This window comes from Salvelinus alpinus, chromosome 30 (genome assembly GCF_045679555.1).
Source record: "Salvelinus alpinus chromosome 30, SLU_Salpinus.1, whole genome shotgun sequence".
NCBI classification, from domain to species: Eukaryota; Metazoa; Chordata; class Actinopteri; order Salmoniformes; family Salmonidae; genus Salvelinus; species Salvelinus alpinus.
The window spans coordinates 2,369,406-2,387,663 of record NC_092115.1 but is presented as its reverse complement, the minus strand read 5'-3'; the positions used below and the strand labels follow the sequence as shown (position 1 = coordinate 2,387,663).

Sequence of the window (18,258 nt, the reverse complement as noted above, 5' to 3'; positions counted from 1 at the left end):
TAATTATTATAATAACAGTACTACCACTACTAGTATTAGTAGTAATACTACTACTATTAGTAATACTACTACTATTAGTAATACTACCAATAATACTACTACCAGTCAAAACTGTTCGCTGCTCTGGCACCCCAATGGTGGAACAAACTCCCTCACGACGCCAGGTCAGCGGAGTCAATCACCACCTTCCGGAGACACCTGAAACCCCACCTCTTTAAGGAATACCTAGGATAGGATAAAGTAATCCTTCTAACCCCCCCCCCTTAAAAGAGTTAGATGCACTATTGTAAAGTGGTTGTTCCACTGGATATCATAAGGTGAATGCACCAATTTGTAAGTCGCTCTGGATAAGAGCGTCTGCTAAATGACTTAAATGTAATGTAAATGTACTACCACTACTACCACTAATAATAATACTACTACCAATTATAATACTCATAGTAATACTGCTACTACTAATGGTAATACTTCTACTACTCCTAATAATAATAGTAATTCTACTACTACTAGTAGTAGTAGTACTACTACTGCTACTAATATTAATACTACTACTAATAATAATAATACCACTACTACTAATTTTAATAATAATGGTACTAATACTACTACTACTACTACTACTACTACTAATACTAATTATTATAATAACAGTAAGACTACTACTACTACTAATAGTAATACTACTACTATTGGTAATACTACGAATAATACTACTACCACTACCAATAATACCACCATTACTAATAATACCACTACTACTAATTATAATACTCATAGTAATACTACTACTACTACTAGTAATACTTCTACTACTCCTAATAATAATAGTAATACTACTACTACTACTACTACTAGTAGTGCTACTACTACTGCTACTAATAGTAATACTTCTACTACTCCTAATAATAATAGTAATACTACTACTACTACTACTACTAGTAGTGCTACTACTACTGCTACTAATAGTAATACTTCTACTACTCCTAATTATAATAATAATAAAAATACTACTACTAGTAGTAGTACTACTACTACTGCTACTAATAGTAATACTGCTACTAATAGTGATACTACTAGTGATACTACTAATACTACTACTACTACTGCTAATTATAATAATGTGTTGCTGGAGTTGTTCCTGACACGTCCAACTGAGCTGCCTCCCATGTTTTAATACTACTACTACTACTAGAAATACTACTGGAGTTGTTCCTGATACGTCCAACTGAGCTGCCTCTCATGTTTTTCCTCAAGGAATGTTCATGATTGTCTGTACTAGGTTTGAAGTATTGTTGATCGGAAGTCTACCTCGTGGGAAAGTTTCTATTACACATGTGTTTGTCCTCAGCTGTCCTTCCAACACTGGATAGAGGGGGAACCCAACAACTCCAACGGCGTGGAGTCCTGTGCTGAGATTATGAACTCTTACTGGGATAAAGAGGGATCCTGGAACGATGTAAACTGTGAGGGCTACAACGACTGGCTGTGTGAGATCCCTAAAGGTAATGTATGGCTCAATGACTGGCTGTGTGAGATCCCTAAAGGTAATGTATGGCTCAATGACTGGCTGTGTGAGATCCCTCAAGGTACTGTAATATATGGCTCAATGACTGGCTGTGTGAGATCCCTAAAGGTAATGTATGGCTCAATGACTGGCTGTGTGAGATCCCTAAAGGTACTGTAATGTATGGCTCAATGACAGGCTGTGTGAGATCCCTAAAGGTAATGTATGGCTCAATGACTGGCTGTGTGAGATCCCTAAAGGTACTGTAATATATGGCTCAATGACAGGCTGTGTGAGATCCCTAAAGGTAATGTATAGCTCAATGACAGGCTGTGTGAGATCCCTAAAGGTAATGTATGGCTCAATGACTGGCTGTGTGAGATCCCTAAAGGTAATGTATGGCTCAATGACTGGCTGTGTGAGATCCCTAAAGGTACTGTAATATATGGCTCAATGACTGGCTGTGTGAGATCCCTAAAGGTAATGTATGGCTCAATGACGGGCTGTGTGAGATCCCTAAAGGTACTGTAATGTATGGCTCAATGACGGGCTGTGTGAGATCCCTAAAGGTAATGTATGGCTCAATGACTGGCTGTGTGAGATCCCTAAAGGTAATATATGGCTCAATGACGGGCTGTGTGAGATCCCTAAAGGTACTGTAATATATGGCTCAATGACGGGCTGTGTGAGATCCCTAAAGGTAATGTATGGCTCAATGACTGGCTGTCTGAGATCCCTAAAGGTACTGTAATGTATGGCTCAGTGACTGGCTGTGTGAGATCCCTAAAGGTAATGTATGGCTCAATGACAGGCTGTGTGAGATCCCTAAAGGTAATGTATGGCTCAATGATAGGCTGTCTCATCGTTGTCGGTGATCAGGCCTACCGCTGTTGTGTCGTCAGCAAACTTAATGATGGTGTTGGAGTCATGCTTGGCCACGCAGTATTGAGTGAACAGGGAGTACAAGAGGGGACTGAGCCCGCACCCCTGAGAGGCCCCTGTGTTGAGGATCAGCGTGGCAGATGTGTTGTTACCTACTCTTACCACCTGGGGGGCGGCCCGTCAGGAAGTCCAGGATCCAGTTGCAGAGGGAGGTGTTTAGTCCCAGGGTCCTTAGCTTAGTGATGAGCTTCGTGGGCACTATGGTGTTAAACCCTGAGCTGTAGTCAATGAATAGCATTCTCATGTAGGTGTTCCTTTTGTCCAGGTGGGAAAGGGCAGTGTGGAGATAGAGATTGCGTCATCTGTGGATCTGTTGGGTCGGTATGCAAATTGGAGTGGGTCTAGGGTCTCTGGGATAACGGTGTTGATGTGAGCCATGACCAGCCTTTCAAAGCACTTCATGGTTATAGACGTGAGTGCTGCGGGTCGGTCGTCATTTAGGCAGGTTACCTTGGTGTTCTTGGGCACAGGCACTATGGTAATCTGCTTGAAACATGTTTCATGTTACAGACCCGGTTAGGGACGGATTGAAAATGTCAGTGAAGACACTTACCAGTTGGTCAGCACATGCTTGGAGTACACGTCCTGGTAATCCGTCTGGCCCTGCGGCCTTGTGAATGTTGACCTGTTTAAAGGTCTTACTCACATCGGCTACAGAGAGCGTGATCACACAGCCATTCAGAACAGCTGGTGCTGTCATGCATGCTTCAGTGTTGCTTGCCTCGAAGCACACATAGAAGCAATTTAGCTCATCTGGTCGGCTCGCGTCAATGGGCAGCTTGCGGCTGTGCTTCCCTTTGTAGTCCGTAATAGTTTGCAAGCCCTGCCACATCCGACGAGCATCGGAGCCGGTGTAGTGGGATTCAATCTTTGTCCTGTATTGATGCTTTGCCTGTTTGATGGTGTCACGCCCTGGCCTTAGTTATCTTTGTTTTCTTTATTATTTTAGTTAGGTCAGGGTGTGACATGGGGGATGTTTGTGTGTTTTTGTCTAGTCTAGGGTGTTTGTATTGTCTAGGGGGTTTTGTAGAGTTCATGGGGTTGTGTTCAGTGTAGGTGTTTATGTAAGTCTATGGTTGCCTGGATTGGTTCTCAATCAGAGACAGCTGTCTATCGTTGTCTCTGATTGGGAGCCATATTTAGGCAGCCATAGGCATTAGGTAGGTTGTGGGTAATTGTCTATGTCTTGACGTTAGTTGCTTGTGTCTGCACTTTCGTTTTGTAGCTTCACGGTCGTTTGTTGTTTTGTCTAGGTTGTATTAGTGTTCGTGTTCGTTTCTTCTTCTATTAAAATAGAAGATGTGTCTATATCACGCTGCGCCTTGGTCCTCTCTTTCACCTAACAACGATCGTGACAGATGGTTTATTGAAGGGCATAGCGGGATTTCTTATAAGCTTCCAGGTTAGAGTCCCGCTCCTTGAAAGCAGCAGCTCTACCCTTTAGCTCAGTGCGGATGTTGCCTGTAATCCATGGTTGAGGTATGTATCCTTCTGGTTGAGGTATGTACATACGGTCACTGTGGGGACGACGTCGTCGATGCACTTATTGATGATGCCAATGACTGATGTGGTATACTCCTCAATCCCATTGGATGAATCCCGGAACATATTCCAGTCTGTGCTAGCAAAACAGTCCTGTAGCGTAGCATCCGCGTCATCTGACCCCTTCCAAATCGAGCGAGTCACTGGTATTTCCTGCTTTCGTTTTTGCTTGTTAGCAGGAATGAGGTGCATAGTTATTGTCAGATTTGCCAAATGGAAGGCGAGGGAAATCTTTGTACGCGTCTCTGTGTGTGGAGTAAAGGTGGTCTAGTTTTTTTTTCTTCTCTGGTTGCACATGTAACATGCTGGTAGAAATGAGGTAAAACTGATTTAAGTTTCCCTGCATTAACGTCTCTGGCCACTAGGTGCGCCGCCCATGAGGTTCTGGTCAAAAGTGCAACACTATAAAAGGAAGACATTCAGGATGTAGCGCCTCTGTCTGTGAGACGGAAGTATTTTCGTCGACCTCATGACGTGCATGATTAGTAACCTTACTGGGACCAGAAGGCTTTAGCTTAGTGAGCTAACACAGTCTTCTCTCTTCTCCATTCTCCTCCTCTTTTCTCTGTGGCATTACAGGATTGACCCCACTACCTCCTCCCAACAACACCGTCCCTGGTAAGTACCCTTGACAGTATCTGCTTGGTGTAGTCTCCACAGAGGGGACTGGTCCGATCGGTCTCTCGAGGGGACTGGTCCGATCGGTCTCTCGAGGGGACTGGTCCGATCGGTCTCTCGAGGGGACTGGACCGATCGGTCTCTCGAGGGGACTGGTCCGATCGGTCTCTCGAGGGGACTGGTCCGATCGGTCTCTCGAGGGGACTGGTCCGATCGGTCTCTCGAGGGGACTGGTCCGATCGGTCTCTCGAGGGGACTGGTCCGATCGGTCTCTCGAGGGGACTGGTCCGATCGGTCTCTCGAGGGGACTGGTCCGATCGGTCTCTCGAGGGGACTGGACCGATCGGTCTCTCGAGGGGACTGGTCCGATCGGTCTCTCGAGGGGACTGGTCCGATCGGTCTCTCGAGGGGACTGGTCCGATCGGTCTCTCGAGGGGACTGGTCCGATCGGTCTCTCGAGGGGACTGGTCCGATCGGTCTCTCGAGGGGACTGGACCGATCGGTCTCTCGAGGGGACTGGTCCGATCGGTCTCTCGAGGGGACTGGTCCGATCGGTCTCTCGAGGGGACTGGACCGATCGGTCTCTCGAGGGGACTGGACCGATCGGTCTCTCGAGGGGACTGGACCGATCGGTCTCTCGAGGGGACTGGTCCGATCGGTCTCTCGTCTAGACCAAGCAAATAATTTATTTGAGTATTTTCTAATCCTGTCTAGAGTATATTGTGACAGAGGATGGCTGGCTGGAGTATGGAGGCTCTCAATATTACTTTAATAGTGAACAGCTGCCCATGGAGAACGCCAGACACTACTGTCAGCAGAGGCATGGGGGCCTTGTTGTTATCAACGGACTAACAGAAAATACATTTCTGTGGAAAAAGGTAAACACCTTTAGTTTCGCTATAGTCCTGCCTTCAAACACATTGGCAAACACATTGGCAGAGCAATATACACCAGTGGTGTATAGTACTTAAGTAAAAAATACTTTAAAGTACTACTTAAGTCGTTTTTAACTTTTACTTCACTACATTCCTAAAGAAAATTATGTACTTTTTACTCCATACATATTCCCTGACACCCAAAAGTAACATTTTGAATGTTTAGCAGGACAGGAAAATGGTCCAATTCACGCACTAATCAAGAGAACATCCCTGTTATTCCTTACTGCCTCTGATCTGGCGGACTCACGGCCTCACGGAACACAGAGGCTTCGTTTGTAAATTATGTCTGAGTGTTGTAGTGTGCCCCTGGCTATCCGTAAATAAAAAATAATTGCTTAATATAAGGATTTTGACATTTACTTTTGATACTTAAGTATATTTAAAAACATACTTTTAGACTTTTACTCAAGTAGTATTTTACTGGGTGACTTTCATTTTATATTAAGGTATCTTTACTTTTACTCAATTATGACAATTGGGTACTTGTTCCACCGCTGATATACACTGAATCCACAAAACATTAAGTACACCTTTCTAATATTGAGTTGCACCCCCTTTTGCCTTCAATTCGTCGGGGCTTGGTGTCGAAACGGACGATGGCCCATGTGGACTCCAAGACAGCTAGTCCCTAATGTTAATTGCTCTTTTTTCAGATCAATAAAGAGCATTTGGGAAACCATTACATCGGGCTAACAGTTGATCTAGATCAGTCTTTCGGGTGAGTAAAAGAAGATTGTCAAGCAAATAAAAATAAAATGTTTTCTATATCACTTCACTTCAAGCTGCTGTTCTATTGCTACGTTCATGACATGTTAGAAACTCTGAAATACAAGCTTACTTTCTGGGGAAAATCTATTTAAAAGGCCCTCCAATTGGAGACTTTTCAGACATGCAGAACTCTGACGTCACCTACCAAGAACATAACTTAACAAAACATTATTTATCCAAATCAATTTATTTTGACCTTTTTTTAACACTATAATTTGGATGAGAGCGTGATGGCTGCGCTTTTGTTCATGGTTGACGTAGCTACTTAGACATTAGCCAGTTGGCGTTCTCAACCAGTTCAAAGCATGTGAATGCACACAACTCATAGCTCCGTGTTTAGAAGTTGTATTTCCCAACATTCCGGCATGTCATGAACGCAGCATATTTTCTGTGTATTGTCCGTGTTCTTTCTGTGTTCTATGTCTTGTGTGTTGCTGAGTTCTTGTGTTCTGAGTTCTGTGTTCCATGTTTCGTGCAGAGGAGAAGCCACGGCAGGGCCAGGCTGGGCAGAGGCCCTGACAGATTAAATACTGGCCCACCCAAATAGGATGACTTAAAATATAAATATTTAAATATATGAATTTGATTTGTTGTTTGAATTGCTTCCTGACTTATCAGTAATACATAGTTCCTTCAGAAAGTATTCATACCCCTTGACTTATTCCACATTCTGTTGTTACAGCCTGAATTCAACATGGATTAAATATATATTTTTCTTACAAATCTACACACAATACCCCATAATGGCAAAGTCCAAACTTGTTTTTAGAAATGTTTACACATTTATTGAAAATGAAATACAGATATATCTCATTTACATAAGTATTCACACCTCTGAGTGAATACATGTTAGAATCACCCTTGGCAGTGATTACAGCTGTGAGTCTTTCTGGGTAAGTCTCTAAGAGCTTTCCACACCTGGATTCGGCAACATTTGACCATTATTCTTTAAAACATTATTCAAGCTCTGTCAAATTGGTTGTTGATCATTGCTAGACAACCATTTTCAGCTCTTGCCATAGATTTTCAAGCAGATTTAAGTCAAAACTTTAATATCGGCCACTCAGGAATATTCACTGTCTTCTTGGTAAGCAACTCCAGTGTAGATTTGGCCTTGTGTTTTAGGTTATTGTTCTGCTGAAAGGTGAATTCATCTCCCAGTGTCTGGTGGAAAGCAGACTGAACCAGGTTTTCCTCTAGGGTTTTGTTTGTGCTTAGCTCCATTCCATTTATTTTTTTCCTGAAAAACTCCCCAGTCCTTAACGATGACAGGCATACCCATAACACGATGCAGACACCACTATGATTGAATATATGAAGAGTGGTACTCAGTAATGTGTTGTATTGGATTTTCCCCAAACATAACATTTTGTATTCAGGACAAAAAGTTAAATTCTTTGCCAAATTACTTTAGTGCCTTGCCTTTTTTGTTATTCAGTTCAGGCTTCCTTCTTTTCACTATATCATTCAGGTTAGTATTGTAATTGTTGATCCATCCTCAGTTTTCTCCTATTACAGCCATTACACTGTTTTAATGTCACCATTGGCCTCATGGTGAACTCCCTGAGCAGTTTCCTTCTTCTCCGGCATCTTAGTTACGGACGCCTGTATCTCTTTAGTGACTGGGTGTACACCATCCAAAGTGTAATTAATAACTTCACCATGCTCAAAGGGATATTCATGATCTGATATTCAATATCTTGTGTTCTGAGTTCTTGGGTTCTGAGTTATTGTGTCCTGTGTTCTGTTCAGGTGGATGGACGATTCCCCAGTTGTATTCCAGAGATGGGCCAACAACCAGCCGGACTTCAAGAACAACGATGAGAACTGTGTTGCCATGACCAGCTCCATGGGTGAGCTAACGATGAGATGTTCCTCTCTTATAAGAACTTCCATTGAGTTATTTTTATTCTGAATCTTAGGGCTGGTTACCACATAACTCAATGGCATGACTAGGTCTACTATAACTGTGTGTCTGTGTGTTCAGGTTTCTGGCAGGACTATAACTGTGTGTTCAGGTTTCTGGCATGACTATAACTGTGTGTTCAGGTTTCTGGCAGGACTATAACTGTGTGTCTGTGTGTTCAGGTTTCTGGCAGGACTATAACTGTGTGTCTGTGTGTTCAGGTTTCTGGCAGGACTATAACTGTGTGTTCAGGTTTCTGGCATGACTATAACTGTGTGTCTGTGTGTTCAGGTTTCTGGCAGGACTATAACTGTGTGTTCAGGTTTCTGGCAGGACTATAACTGTGTGTTCAGGTTTCTGGCAGGACTATAACTGTGTGTCTGTGTGTTCAGGTTTCTGGCAGGACTATAACTGTGTGTCTGTGTGTTCAGGTTTCTGGCAGGACTATAACTGTGTGTTCAGGTTTCTGGCATGACTATAACTGTGTGTCTGTGTGTTCAGGTTTCTGGCAGGACTATAACTGTGTGTTCAGGTTTCTGGCAGGACTATAACTGTGTGTTCAGGTTTCTGGCAGGACTATAACTGTGTGTTCAGGTTTCTGGCAGGACTATAACTGTGTGTTCAGGTTTCTGGCAGGACTATAACTGTGTGTCTGTGTGTTCAGGTTTCTGGCAGGACTATAACTGTGTGTTCAGGTTTCTGGCATGACTATAACTGTGTGTCTGTGTGTTCAGGTTTCTGGCAGGACTATAACTGTGTGTTCAGGTTTCTGGCAGGACTATAACTGTGTGTTCAGGTTTCTGGCATGACTATAACTGTGTGTTCAGGTTTCTGGCAGGACTATAACTGTGTGTTCAGGTTTCTGGCATGACTATAACTGTGTGTTCAGGTTTCTGGCATGACTATAACTGTGTGTCTGTGTGTTCAGGTTTCTGGCAGGACTATAACTGTGTGTTCAGGTTTCTGGCATGACTATAACTGTGTGTCTGTGTGTTCAGGTTTCTGGCAGGACTATAACTGTGTGTCTGTGTGTTCAGGTTTCTGGCATGACTATAACTGTGTGTCTGTGTGTTCAGGTTTCTGGCATGACTATAACTGTGGCACTGAAATGAGGTCCATCTGTGAGAGGAGTGGTTCCCCCCCAGTGAACAGCACTGTGCCCCCTACTGCCCCCCCCACAGGAGGCTGCCCCCCGGAATGGACCCTCTACCAGTCTAAGGTCAGTAAGAGGAGAGAATGGATCCTAAGGTCAGAGATCAAAGGTTACACAGGAAGAGTGTTTTAATAATGATTATGTAATAATAATATGTTAAATGTCTTTCGCATGAAAACAGACGATACAGTTTTTAGGCTTTGAGAATGAAAGTCTAACTCAAAGTGTTTGCCTATAATCAATCACCTTGGATCAACTTGATTTATTGCTTATTGATTTGTTTATAGTGCTACAAATTGATTGGATACCGGGTACCTAGTACCTGGCTCGAGGCCAGATCGTACTGCCAATCCGTGGGAGCTAACCTGGCGTCCATCGCCAATAGGCGGGAGCAAGGTGAGATTATTTTAACCTGTAAATGACCCCTCGTCTGTGGCGGTCTAAGACGCGTCCTCTGGAGTATGATGTACATGTAAGACCATAGCTCTTTCTCCTACCTGTCACCTATATTTATCCTAAAAACATACAAAATACTTTTAAAAAAAGCAGTACTGGAAAAAGTACCCAATTGTCATACTTGAGTTAAAGTAAAGATACCTTAATAGAAAATGACTCAAGTAAAATTTAGTCACCCAGTAAAATAATATTTGAGTAAAAGTCTAAAAGTATTTGTTTTTTTGAAATATACTTAAGTATCAAAAGTAAATGTAATTGCTAAAATATACTTAAGTATCAAAAGTAAAAGTATAAATAATTTAAAATGACTTATATTAAGCAAACCAGACGGCACGATTTCCCTGTGATTTTATTTATGGATAGCCAGGGGGACGCTCAAACACTTTGGTGTGGACCACACAAACTAAACACAGAGACAGTAGGGATGACCAGGGGTGTTTTCTTGATAAGAGTGTGAATTGGACCATTTTCCTGTCAAAATGTAACAAGTACTTTAGAGTGCCATGAAAAATGCATGGAGTAAAAAGTTCATTATTTTCTTTAGGAATGTAGTGAAGTAAAAGTTGTCAAAAAATATAAATTGTAAAGTACAGATACCCGCATAAACTACTTAAGTAGTACTTAATTTTTTTATTTGATTAAGTACTTTACACCACTGAAAAAATAATATATATACTGAATGAACGGTCATCTTCTCTTAGACAGGCAGGTATTTAACACCCACAGACAACACCACTGACCCTAAACTGATCAACTGGCACGTTACAGACAGTCATGCACATAAACATCCCATGGATGCTACTATTAGTGTCAGTAGCACCTTGTTTAACAGATGGAAATGACAGTACCGTCAGCCACATGTCAGTCAGTCAGTGATGATCCATCCCGTTCTCTCCTGACCAACTCTCCTGTGGGTTGTAGCAATAGAGATAGAGGGCTCTGGATGGATTGAGGGATTCCACCATTTTAAAGTAGTCAACTGGGTGGGGATTTCTATGGGTTTAGAGAAATCAGCCAATGATTGGAGCATTGTCTTCATCAAATTTGGTTACCTATGGTTTGTCAATGAAGTAGAAAATGTACCACTTTAAAATGGAGATAACCCTTCATTGCGCTGCCCATAGAGACAGAGGACTCATCATGGATATAACCCCATTTTATCTTTGACATTTTCATTAGACATTGCCATCATCCACCATTTTTAAGTAGTCAACTGGGTGGGGATTCCTATGGGTTGCAGCCTCAATTGAGCCTCCCATGCTGTCACAGACTCTATAATGACACAGATATAAAGATGAGTCCTCTATCTCTATGGAGCTACCCATGCTGTCACAGACTCTATAATGACACAGATATAAAGATGAGTCCTCTATCTATCTCTATGGAGCTACCCATGCTGTCACAGACTCTATAATGACACAGATATAAAGATGAGTCCTCTATCTATCTCTATGGAGCTACCCATGCTGTCACAGACTCTATAATGACACAGATATAAAGATGAGTCCTCTATCTATCTCTATGGAGCTACCCATGCTGTCACAGACTCTATAATGACACAGATATAAAGATGAGTCCTCTATCTATCTCTATGGAGCTACCCATGCTGTCACAGACTCTATAATGACACAGATATAAAGATGAGTCCTCTATCTATCTCTATGGAGCTACCCATGCTGTCACAGACTCTATAATGACACAGATATAAAGATGAGTCCTCTATCTATCTCTATGGAGCTACCCATGCTGTCACAGACTCTATAATGACACAGATATAAAGATGAGTCGTCTATCTATCTCTATGGTTGCAGTGTTTCTGACGACCCAGATGTCTTCTGGTGCCACTGACCTGTGGATTGGACTGAGTAACTTAAACCGGGACAGGTTTGTTTGGACCGATGGCCAGGCAGTCAAATACACAAACTTGGATTTCAAGAAGGTACGCATGTATACACACATTTACCTAAGCAATGAGGGCTGAGGGTTGTGTTCCATTGTGTTCCATTGTGTTCCATGGGCAATATACCACAGCTGGTCGTAGGCATGACGGCCAAGCAGACATTTACGCATTTAACATAAACAAAACATTCACATAAGACATAATCAATGTTCCCGCCTAAACTGCAGAGAAGCACTAGATTGAGCTTCACTCACCTTTCTCTAGTTTTCCCCTTCAGTTAACAATGTCAAGCTCTACTGTGGGAATTGTGATCGAATCAGCGCAATGTCAACCAATTTTAATGGTACATACCGGCACAAAACGAACTATGCAAGACTTTAGTATGCAAAACTAACTGTGCAAAGAGATGTTCTTGTAGGCAGAGGACATTGGAGTAGGATTCCATTGACAGGAAGGACTCAGCCTGGACTCTACACAGACCGGTGCCCCATTACCAATCAGAGCTGCAGTAGGCCTATATGCAAATAGCCATTGCCATATATGGATCTGTGCCGTTCACTGTGTTTATGCTGAGCGGTCGGGAGTAGATGCTCTTGTTCTGAGATCAAAGTGAGAGCTACATGTAGCCACCTGTGTATGTTTTGCTAGTTAGCTAGTTATTAGCCCAGTTACAGCTACTTTCTAGTCAACAATTTTAATAAGTATTTCTCTATGGCTGGCCATGCTTTCCACCTGGCTACCCCAACCCCGGCCAACAGCTCAGCACCCCCTGCAGCAACTAGCCCAAGCCCCCCCCCCCCCCCCGCTTCTCCTTCACGCAAATCCAGATAGCTGATGTTCTGAAAGAGCGGGAAAATCCGGACCCCTACAAATCAGCTGGGCTAGACAATCTGAACCCCTACAAATCAGCTGGGCTAGACAATCTGGACCCCTACAAATCAGCTGGGCTAGACAATCTGGACCCCTACAAATCAGCTGGGCTAGACAATCTGGACCCCTACAAATCAGCTGGGCTAGACAATCTGGACCCCTACAAATCAGCTGGGCTAGACAATCTGAACCCCTACAAATCAGCTGGGCTAGACAATCTGAACCCTCTCTTCCTAAAATGATCCGCCGCCATTTTTGCAACTCCTATTACTAGTCTGTTCAACATCTCTTTCTGGCACGAGAATTTTCAATTCCAATGATAATCACTAATAATCAATAGCTTTGACCAATCCCAGAGGATAGTAAGACCATGGGTTTAATGATAATTAGTCAAAGACTCAGCTTATGCAAAAGGTCTGTACCGTTTATTCACGAGAACGTTCTGAAGTCCACAATACAAACACAGTCTTTATAACACACACACAAACAAGTTCAAATCTTAAGCTACGCCTTGCTCAGACAGTCAGTGTTTTTCCACTGCACAGATACATTGTTTCTTTAATCTGCAACATGTTTCATAATGTTCTGCAAGCCTAACAGTTTCTCCCCTCCACGGGTGGAGACAGGATGTCCTGTAAGGAACACAGTAGTACAACTTGTCTGTCGATAGCTCCTCTTGTCATTTGTTTCAAACCCCTGCTTACGTACTAAACAGGAACAAACGGTCCTCTGACTAAAACTACACACATCCGATTATAGTTTTATGATTCTAATACATTTAATTCAATTATATGTTTTCAGGGTGGAATATTCTAATCATTACCTTTAAGCATATAATTCCCTTATCACTTTCGTATCGTCTGGGATTCCTAAAGATTGGAAAGCTGCCGCGGTCATCCCCCTCTTCAAAGGTGTTGACACTCTGGACCCAAACTGTTATAGACCTATATCCATCTTACCCTGCCTTTCTAAGGTCTTCGAAAGCCAAGTTAACAAACAGATCAGCGACCATTTCGAATCCCACCGTACCTTCTCCGCTATGCAATCTGGTTTCCGAGCTGGTCATGGGTGCACCTCAGCCACGCTCAAGGTCCTAAACGATATCATAACCGCCATTGGTAAAAGACAGTACTGTGCAGCCGTCTTCATCGACCTGGCCAGGGCTTTCGACTCTGTCAATAACCACATTCTTATCGGCAGACTCAACAGCCTTGGTTTCTCAAATGACTGCCTCGCCTGGTTCACCAACTACTTCTCAGATAGAGTTCAGTGTGTCAAATCGAAGGGCCTGTTGTCCGGACCTCTGGCAGTCTCTATGGGGGTGCCAGAGGGTTCAATTCTCAGGCCGACTCTTTTCTCTGTATATATCAATGATGTCGCTCTTGCTGCTGGAGATTCTTTGATCCACCTCTACGCAGACGACACCATTCTGTATACTTCTGGCCCTTCTTTTGACACTGTGTTAACTAACCTCCAGACGAGCTTCAATTCCATACAACACTCCTTCCGTGGCCTCCAACTACTCTTAAACGCAAGTAAAACCAAATGCATGCTCTTTAACCGATCGCTGCCCGCACCTGCCCGCCCGACAAGCATCACTACTCTGGACGGTTCTGACTTAGAATATGTGGACAATTACAAATACCTAGGTGTCTGGTTAGACTGTAAACTCTCCTTCCAGACTCACATTAAGCATCTCCAATCCAAAATTAAATCTAGAATCGGCTTCCTATTTCGCAACAAAGCCTCCTTCACTCATGCTGCCAAACATATCCTCGTAAAACTGACTATTCTACCAATCCTCGACTTCGGCGATGTCATTTACAAAATAGCCTCCAACACTCTACTCAGCAAATTGGATGCAGTCTATCACAGTGCCATCCGTTTTGTCACCAAAGCCCCATATACTACCCACCACTGTGACCTGTATGATCTCGTTGGCTGGCCCTCGCTTCATATTCGTCGCCAAACCCACTGGCTCCAGGTCATCTATAAGTCTATGCTAGGTAAAGCCCCGCCTTACCTTAGCTCACTGGTCACCATAACAACACCCACCCGTAGCACGTTCTCCAGCAGGTATATTTCACTGGTCACCACCAAAATCAACACCTCCTTTGGCCGCCTTTCCTTCCAGTTCTCTGCTGCAAATGACTGGAACGAATTGCAAAAATCACTGAAGTTGGAGTCTTATATCTCCCTCACTAACTTTAAGCGTCAGCTGTCAGAGCAGCTCACCGATCGCTGCAGCTGTACACAGGCCATCTGTAAACAGCCCATCTGTACACAGCCCATCTGTAAACAGCCCATCTGTAAATAGCCCATCTGTAAACAGCCCATCTGTAAATAGCCCATCTGTAAATAGCCCATCTGTAAACAGCCCATCTGTAAATAGCCCATCTGTAAATAGCCCATCTGTAAATAGCCCATCTGTAAATAGCCCATCTGTAAATAGCCCATCTGTAAATAGCCCATCTGTACACAGCCCATCTGTAAATAGCCCATCTGTAAATAGCCCATCTGTAAATAGCCCATCTGTAGACAGCCCATCTGTAAATAGCCCATCTGTACACAGCCCATCTGTAAATAGCCCATCTGTAAATAGCCCATCTGTAAATAGCCCATCTGTAAATAGCCCATTTGTACACAGCCCATCTGTAAATAGCCCATCTGTAAATAGCCCATCTGTAAATAGCCCATCTGTAGACAGCCCATCTGTAAATAGCCCATCTGTACACAGCCCATCTGTACATAGCCCATCTGTAAATAGCCCATCTGTACATAGCCCATCTGTAAATAGCCCATCTGTAAATAGCCCATCTGTAGACAGCCCATCTGTAAATAGCCCATCTGTACACAGCCCATCTGTACATAGCCCATCTGTAAATAGCCCATCTGTACATAGCCCATCTGTAAATAGCCCATCTGTAAATAGCCCATCTGTAAATAGCCCATCTGTAGACAGCCCATCTGTAAATAGCCCATCTGTACACAGCCCATCTGTAAATAGCCCATCTGTAAATAGCCCATCTGTAAATAGCCCATCTGTAGACAGCCCATCTGTAAATAGCCCATCTGTACACAGCCCATCTGTACATAGCCCATCTGTAAATAGCCCATCTGTAAATAGCCCATCTGTAAATAGCCCATCTGTACACAGCCCATCTGTACACAGCCCATCTGTAAATAGCCCATCTGTAAATAGCCCATCTGTACACAGCCCATCTGTACATAGCCCATCTGTAAATAGCCCATCTGTACATAGCCCATCTGTAAATAGCCCATCTGTAAATAGCCCATCTGTAAATAGCCCATCTGTAGACAGCCCATCTGTAAATAGCCCATCTGTACACAGCCCATCTGTAAATAGCCCATCTGTAAATAGCCCATCTGTAAATAGCCCATCTGTAGACAGCCCATCTGTAAATAGCCCATCTGTACACAGCCCATCTGTACATAGCCCATCTGTAAATAGCCCATCTGTAAATAGCCCATCTGTAAATAGCCCATCTGTACACAGCCCATCTGTACACAGCCCATCTGTACACAGCCCATCTGTAAATAGCCCATCTGTAAATAGCCCATCTGTAAATAGCCCATCTGTACACAGCCCATCTGTACACAGCCCATCTGTACATAGCCCATCTGTAAATAGCCCATCTGTAAATAGCCCATCTGTACACAGCCCATCTGTACACAGCCCATCTGTACACAGCCCATCTGTAAATAGCCCATCTGTAAATAGCCCATCTGTACACAGCCCATCTGTACACAGCCCATCTGTACACAGCCCATCTGTAAATAGCCCATCTGTAAATAGCCCATCTGTAAATAGCCCATCTGTACACAGCCCATCTGTACACAGCCCATCTGTACACAGCCCATCTGTACACAGCCCATCTGTACACAGCCCATCTGTAAATAGCCCATCTGTAAATAGCCCATCTGTAAATAGCTCATCTGTACACAGCCCATCTGTACACAGCCCATCTGTAACCAGCCCATCTGTAAACAGCCCATCTGTAACCAGCCCATCTGTAAACAGCCCATCTGTACACAGCCCATCTGTAAATAGCCCATCTGTACACAGCCCATCTGTAAACAGCCCATCTGTAAATAGCCCATCTGTACACAGCCCATCTGTAAATAGCCCATCTGTAAATAGCCCATCTGTAAACAGCCCATCTGTAAACAGCCCATCTGTAAATAGCCCATCTGTAAACAGCCCATCTGTAAATAGCCCATCTGTAAACAGCCCATCTGTAAATAGCCCATCTGTAAACAGCCCATCTGTAAATAGCCCATCTGTACACAGCCCATCTGTAAACAGCCCATCTGTAAATAGCCCATCTGTAAACAGCCCATCTGTAAATAGCCCATCTGTACACAGCCCATCTGTAAACAGCCCATCTGTAAATAGCCCATCTGTACACAGCCCATCTGTAAATAGCCCATCTGTAAATAGCCCATCTGTAAATAGCCCATCTGTAGACAGCCCATCTGTAAATAGCCCATCTGTACACAGCCCATCTGTACATAGCCCATCTGTAAATAGCCCATCTGTAAATAGCCCATCTGTAAATAGCCCATCTGTACACAGCCCATCTGTACACAGCCCATCTGTAAATAGCCCATCTGTAAATAGCCCATCTGTACACAGCCCATCTGTACATAGCCCATCTGTAAATAGCCCATCTGTACATAGCCCATCTGTAAATAGCCCATCTGTAAATAGCCCATCTGTAAATAGCCCATCTGTAGACAGCCCATCTGTAAATAGCCCATCTGTACACAGCCCATCTGTAAATAGCCCATCTGTAAATAGCCCATCTGTAAATAGCCCATCTGTAGACAGCCCATCTGTAAATAGCCCATCTGTACACAGCCCATCTGTACATAGCCCATCTGTAAATAGCCCATCTGTAAATAGCCCATCTGTAAATAGCCCATCTGTACACAGCCCATCTGTACACAGCCCATCTGTACACAGCCCATCTGTAAATAGCCCATCTGTAAATAGCCCATCTGTAAATAGCCCATCTGTACACAGCCCATCTGTACACAGCCCATCTGTACATAGCCCATCTGTAAATAGCCCATCTGTAAATAGCCCATCTGTACACAGCCCATCTGTACACAGCCCATCTGTACACAGCCCATCTGTAAATAGCCCATCTGTAAATAGCCCATCTGTACACAGCCCATCTGTACACAGCCCATCTGTACACAGCCCATCTGTAAATAGCCCATCTGTAAATAGCCCATCTGTAAATAGCCCATCTGTACACAGCCCATCTGTACACAGCCCATCTGTACACATCCCATCTGTACACAGCCCATCTGTACACAGCCCATCTGTAAATAGCCCATCTGTAAATAGCCCATCTGTAAATAGCCCATCTGTACACAGCCCATCTGTACACAGCCCATCTGTAACCAGCCCATCTGTAAACAGCCCATCTGTAACCAGCCCATCTGTAAACAGCCCATCTGTACACAGCCCATCTGTAAATAGCCCATCTGTACACAGCCCATCTGTAAACAGCCCATCTGTAAATAGCCCATCTGTACACAGCCCATCTGTAAATAGCCCATCTGTAAATAGCCCATCTGTAAACAGCCCATCTGTAAATAGCCCATCTGTACACAGCCCATCTGTAAACA

At 43.6% G+C, this 18,258-nt stretch overlaps 1 protein-coding gene across 2 annotated transcripts in view; it reads left to right on the top strand.

The window, feature by feature from the left end:
- The window catches only part of LOC139559907 (macrophage mannose receptor 1-like), a 60,835-nt gene that overhangs the window by 26,331 nt on the left and 16,246 nt on the right, over positions 1–18,258 (top strand). For both annotated transcript variants that reach the window (XM_071376354.1, XM_071376353.1), the window contains exons 15-22: positions 1,349–1,502; positions 4,568–4,606; positions 5,321–5,484; positions 6,198–6,262; positions 8,065–8,165; positions 9,295–9,437; positions 9,659–9,767; positions 11,639–11,766. In XM_071376354.1, coding sequence (XP_071232455.1) covers positions 1,349–1,502; positions 4,568–4,606; positions 5,321–5,484; positions 6,198–6,262; positions 8,065–8,165; positions 9,295–9,437; positions 9,659–9,767; positions 11,639–11,766 — 903 coding nt within the window. The remainder of the gene's footprint in view (positions 1–1,348; positions 1,503–4,567; positions 4,607–5,320; positions 5,485–6,197; positions 6,263–8,064; positions 8,166–9,294; positions 9,438–9,658; positions 9,768–11,638; positions 11,767–18,258) is intronic.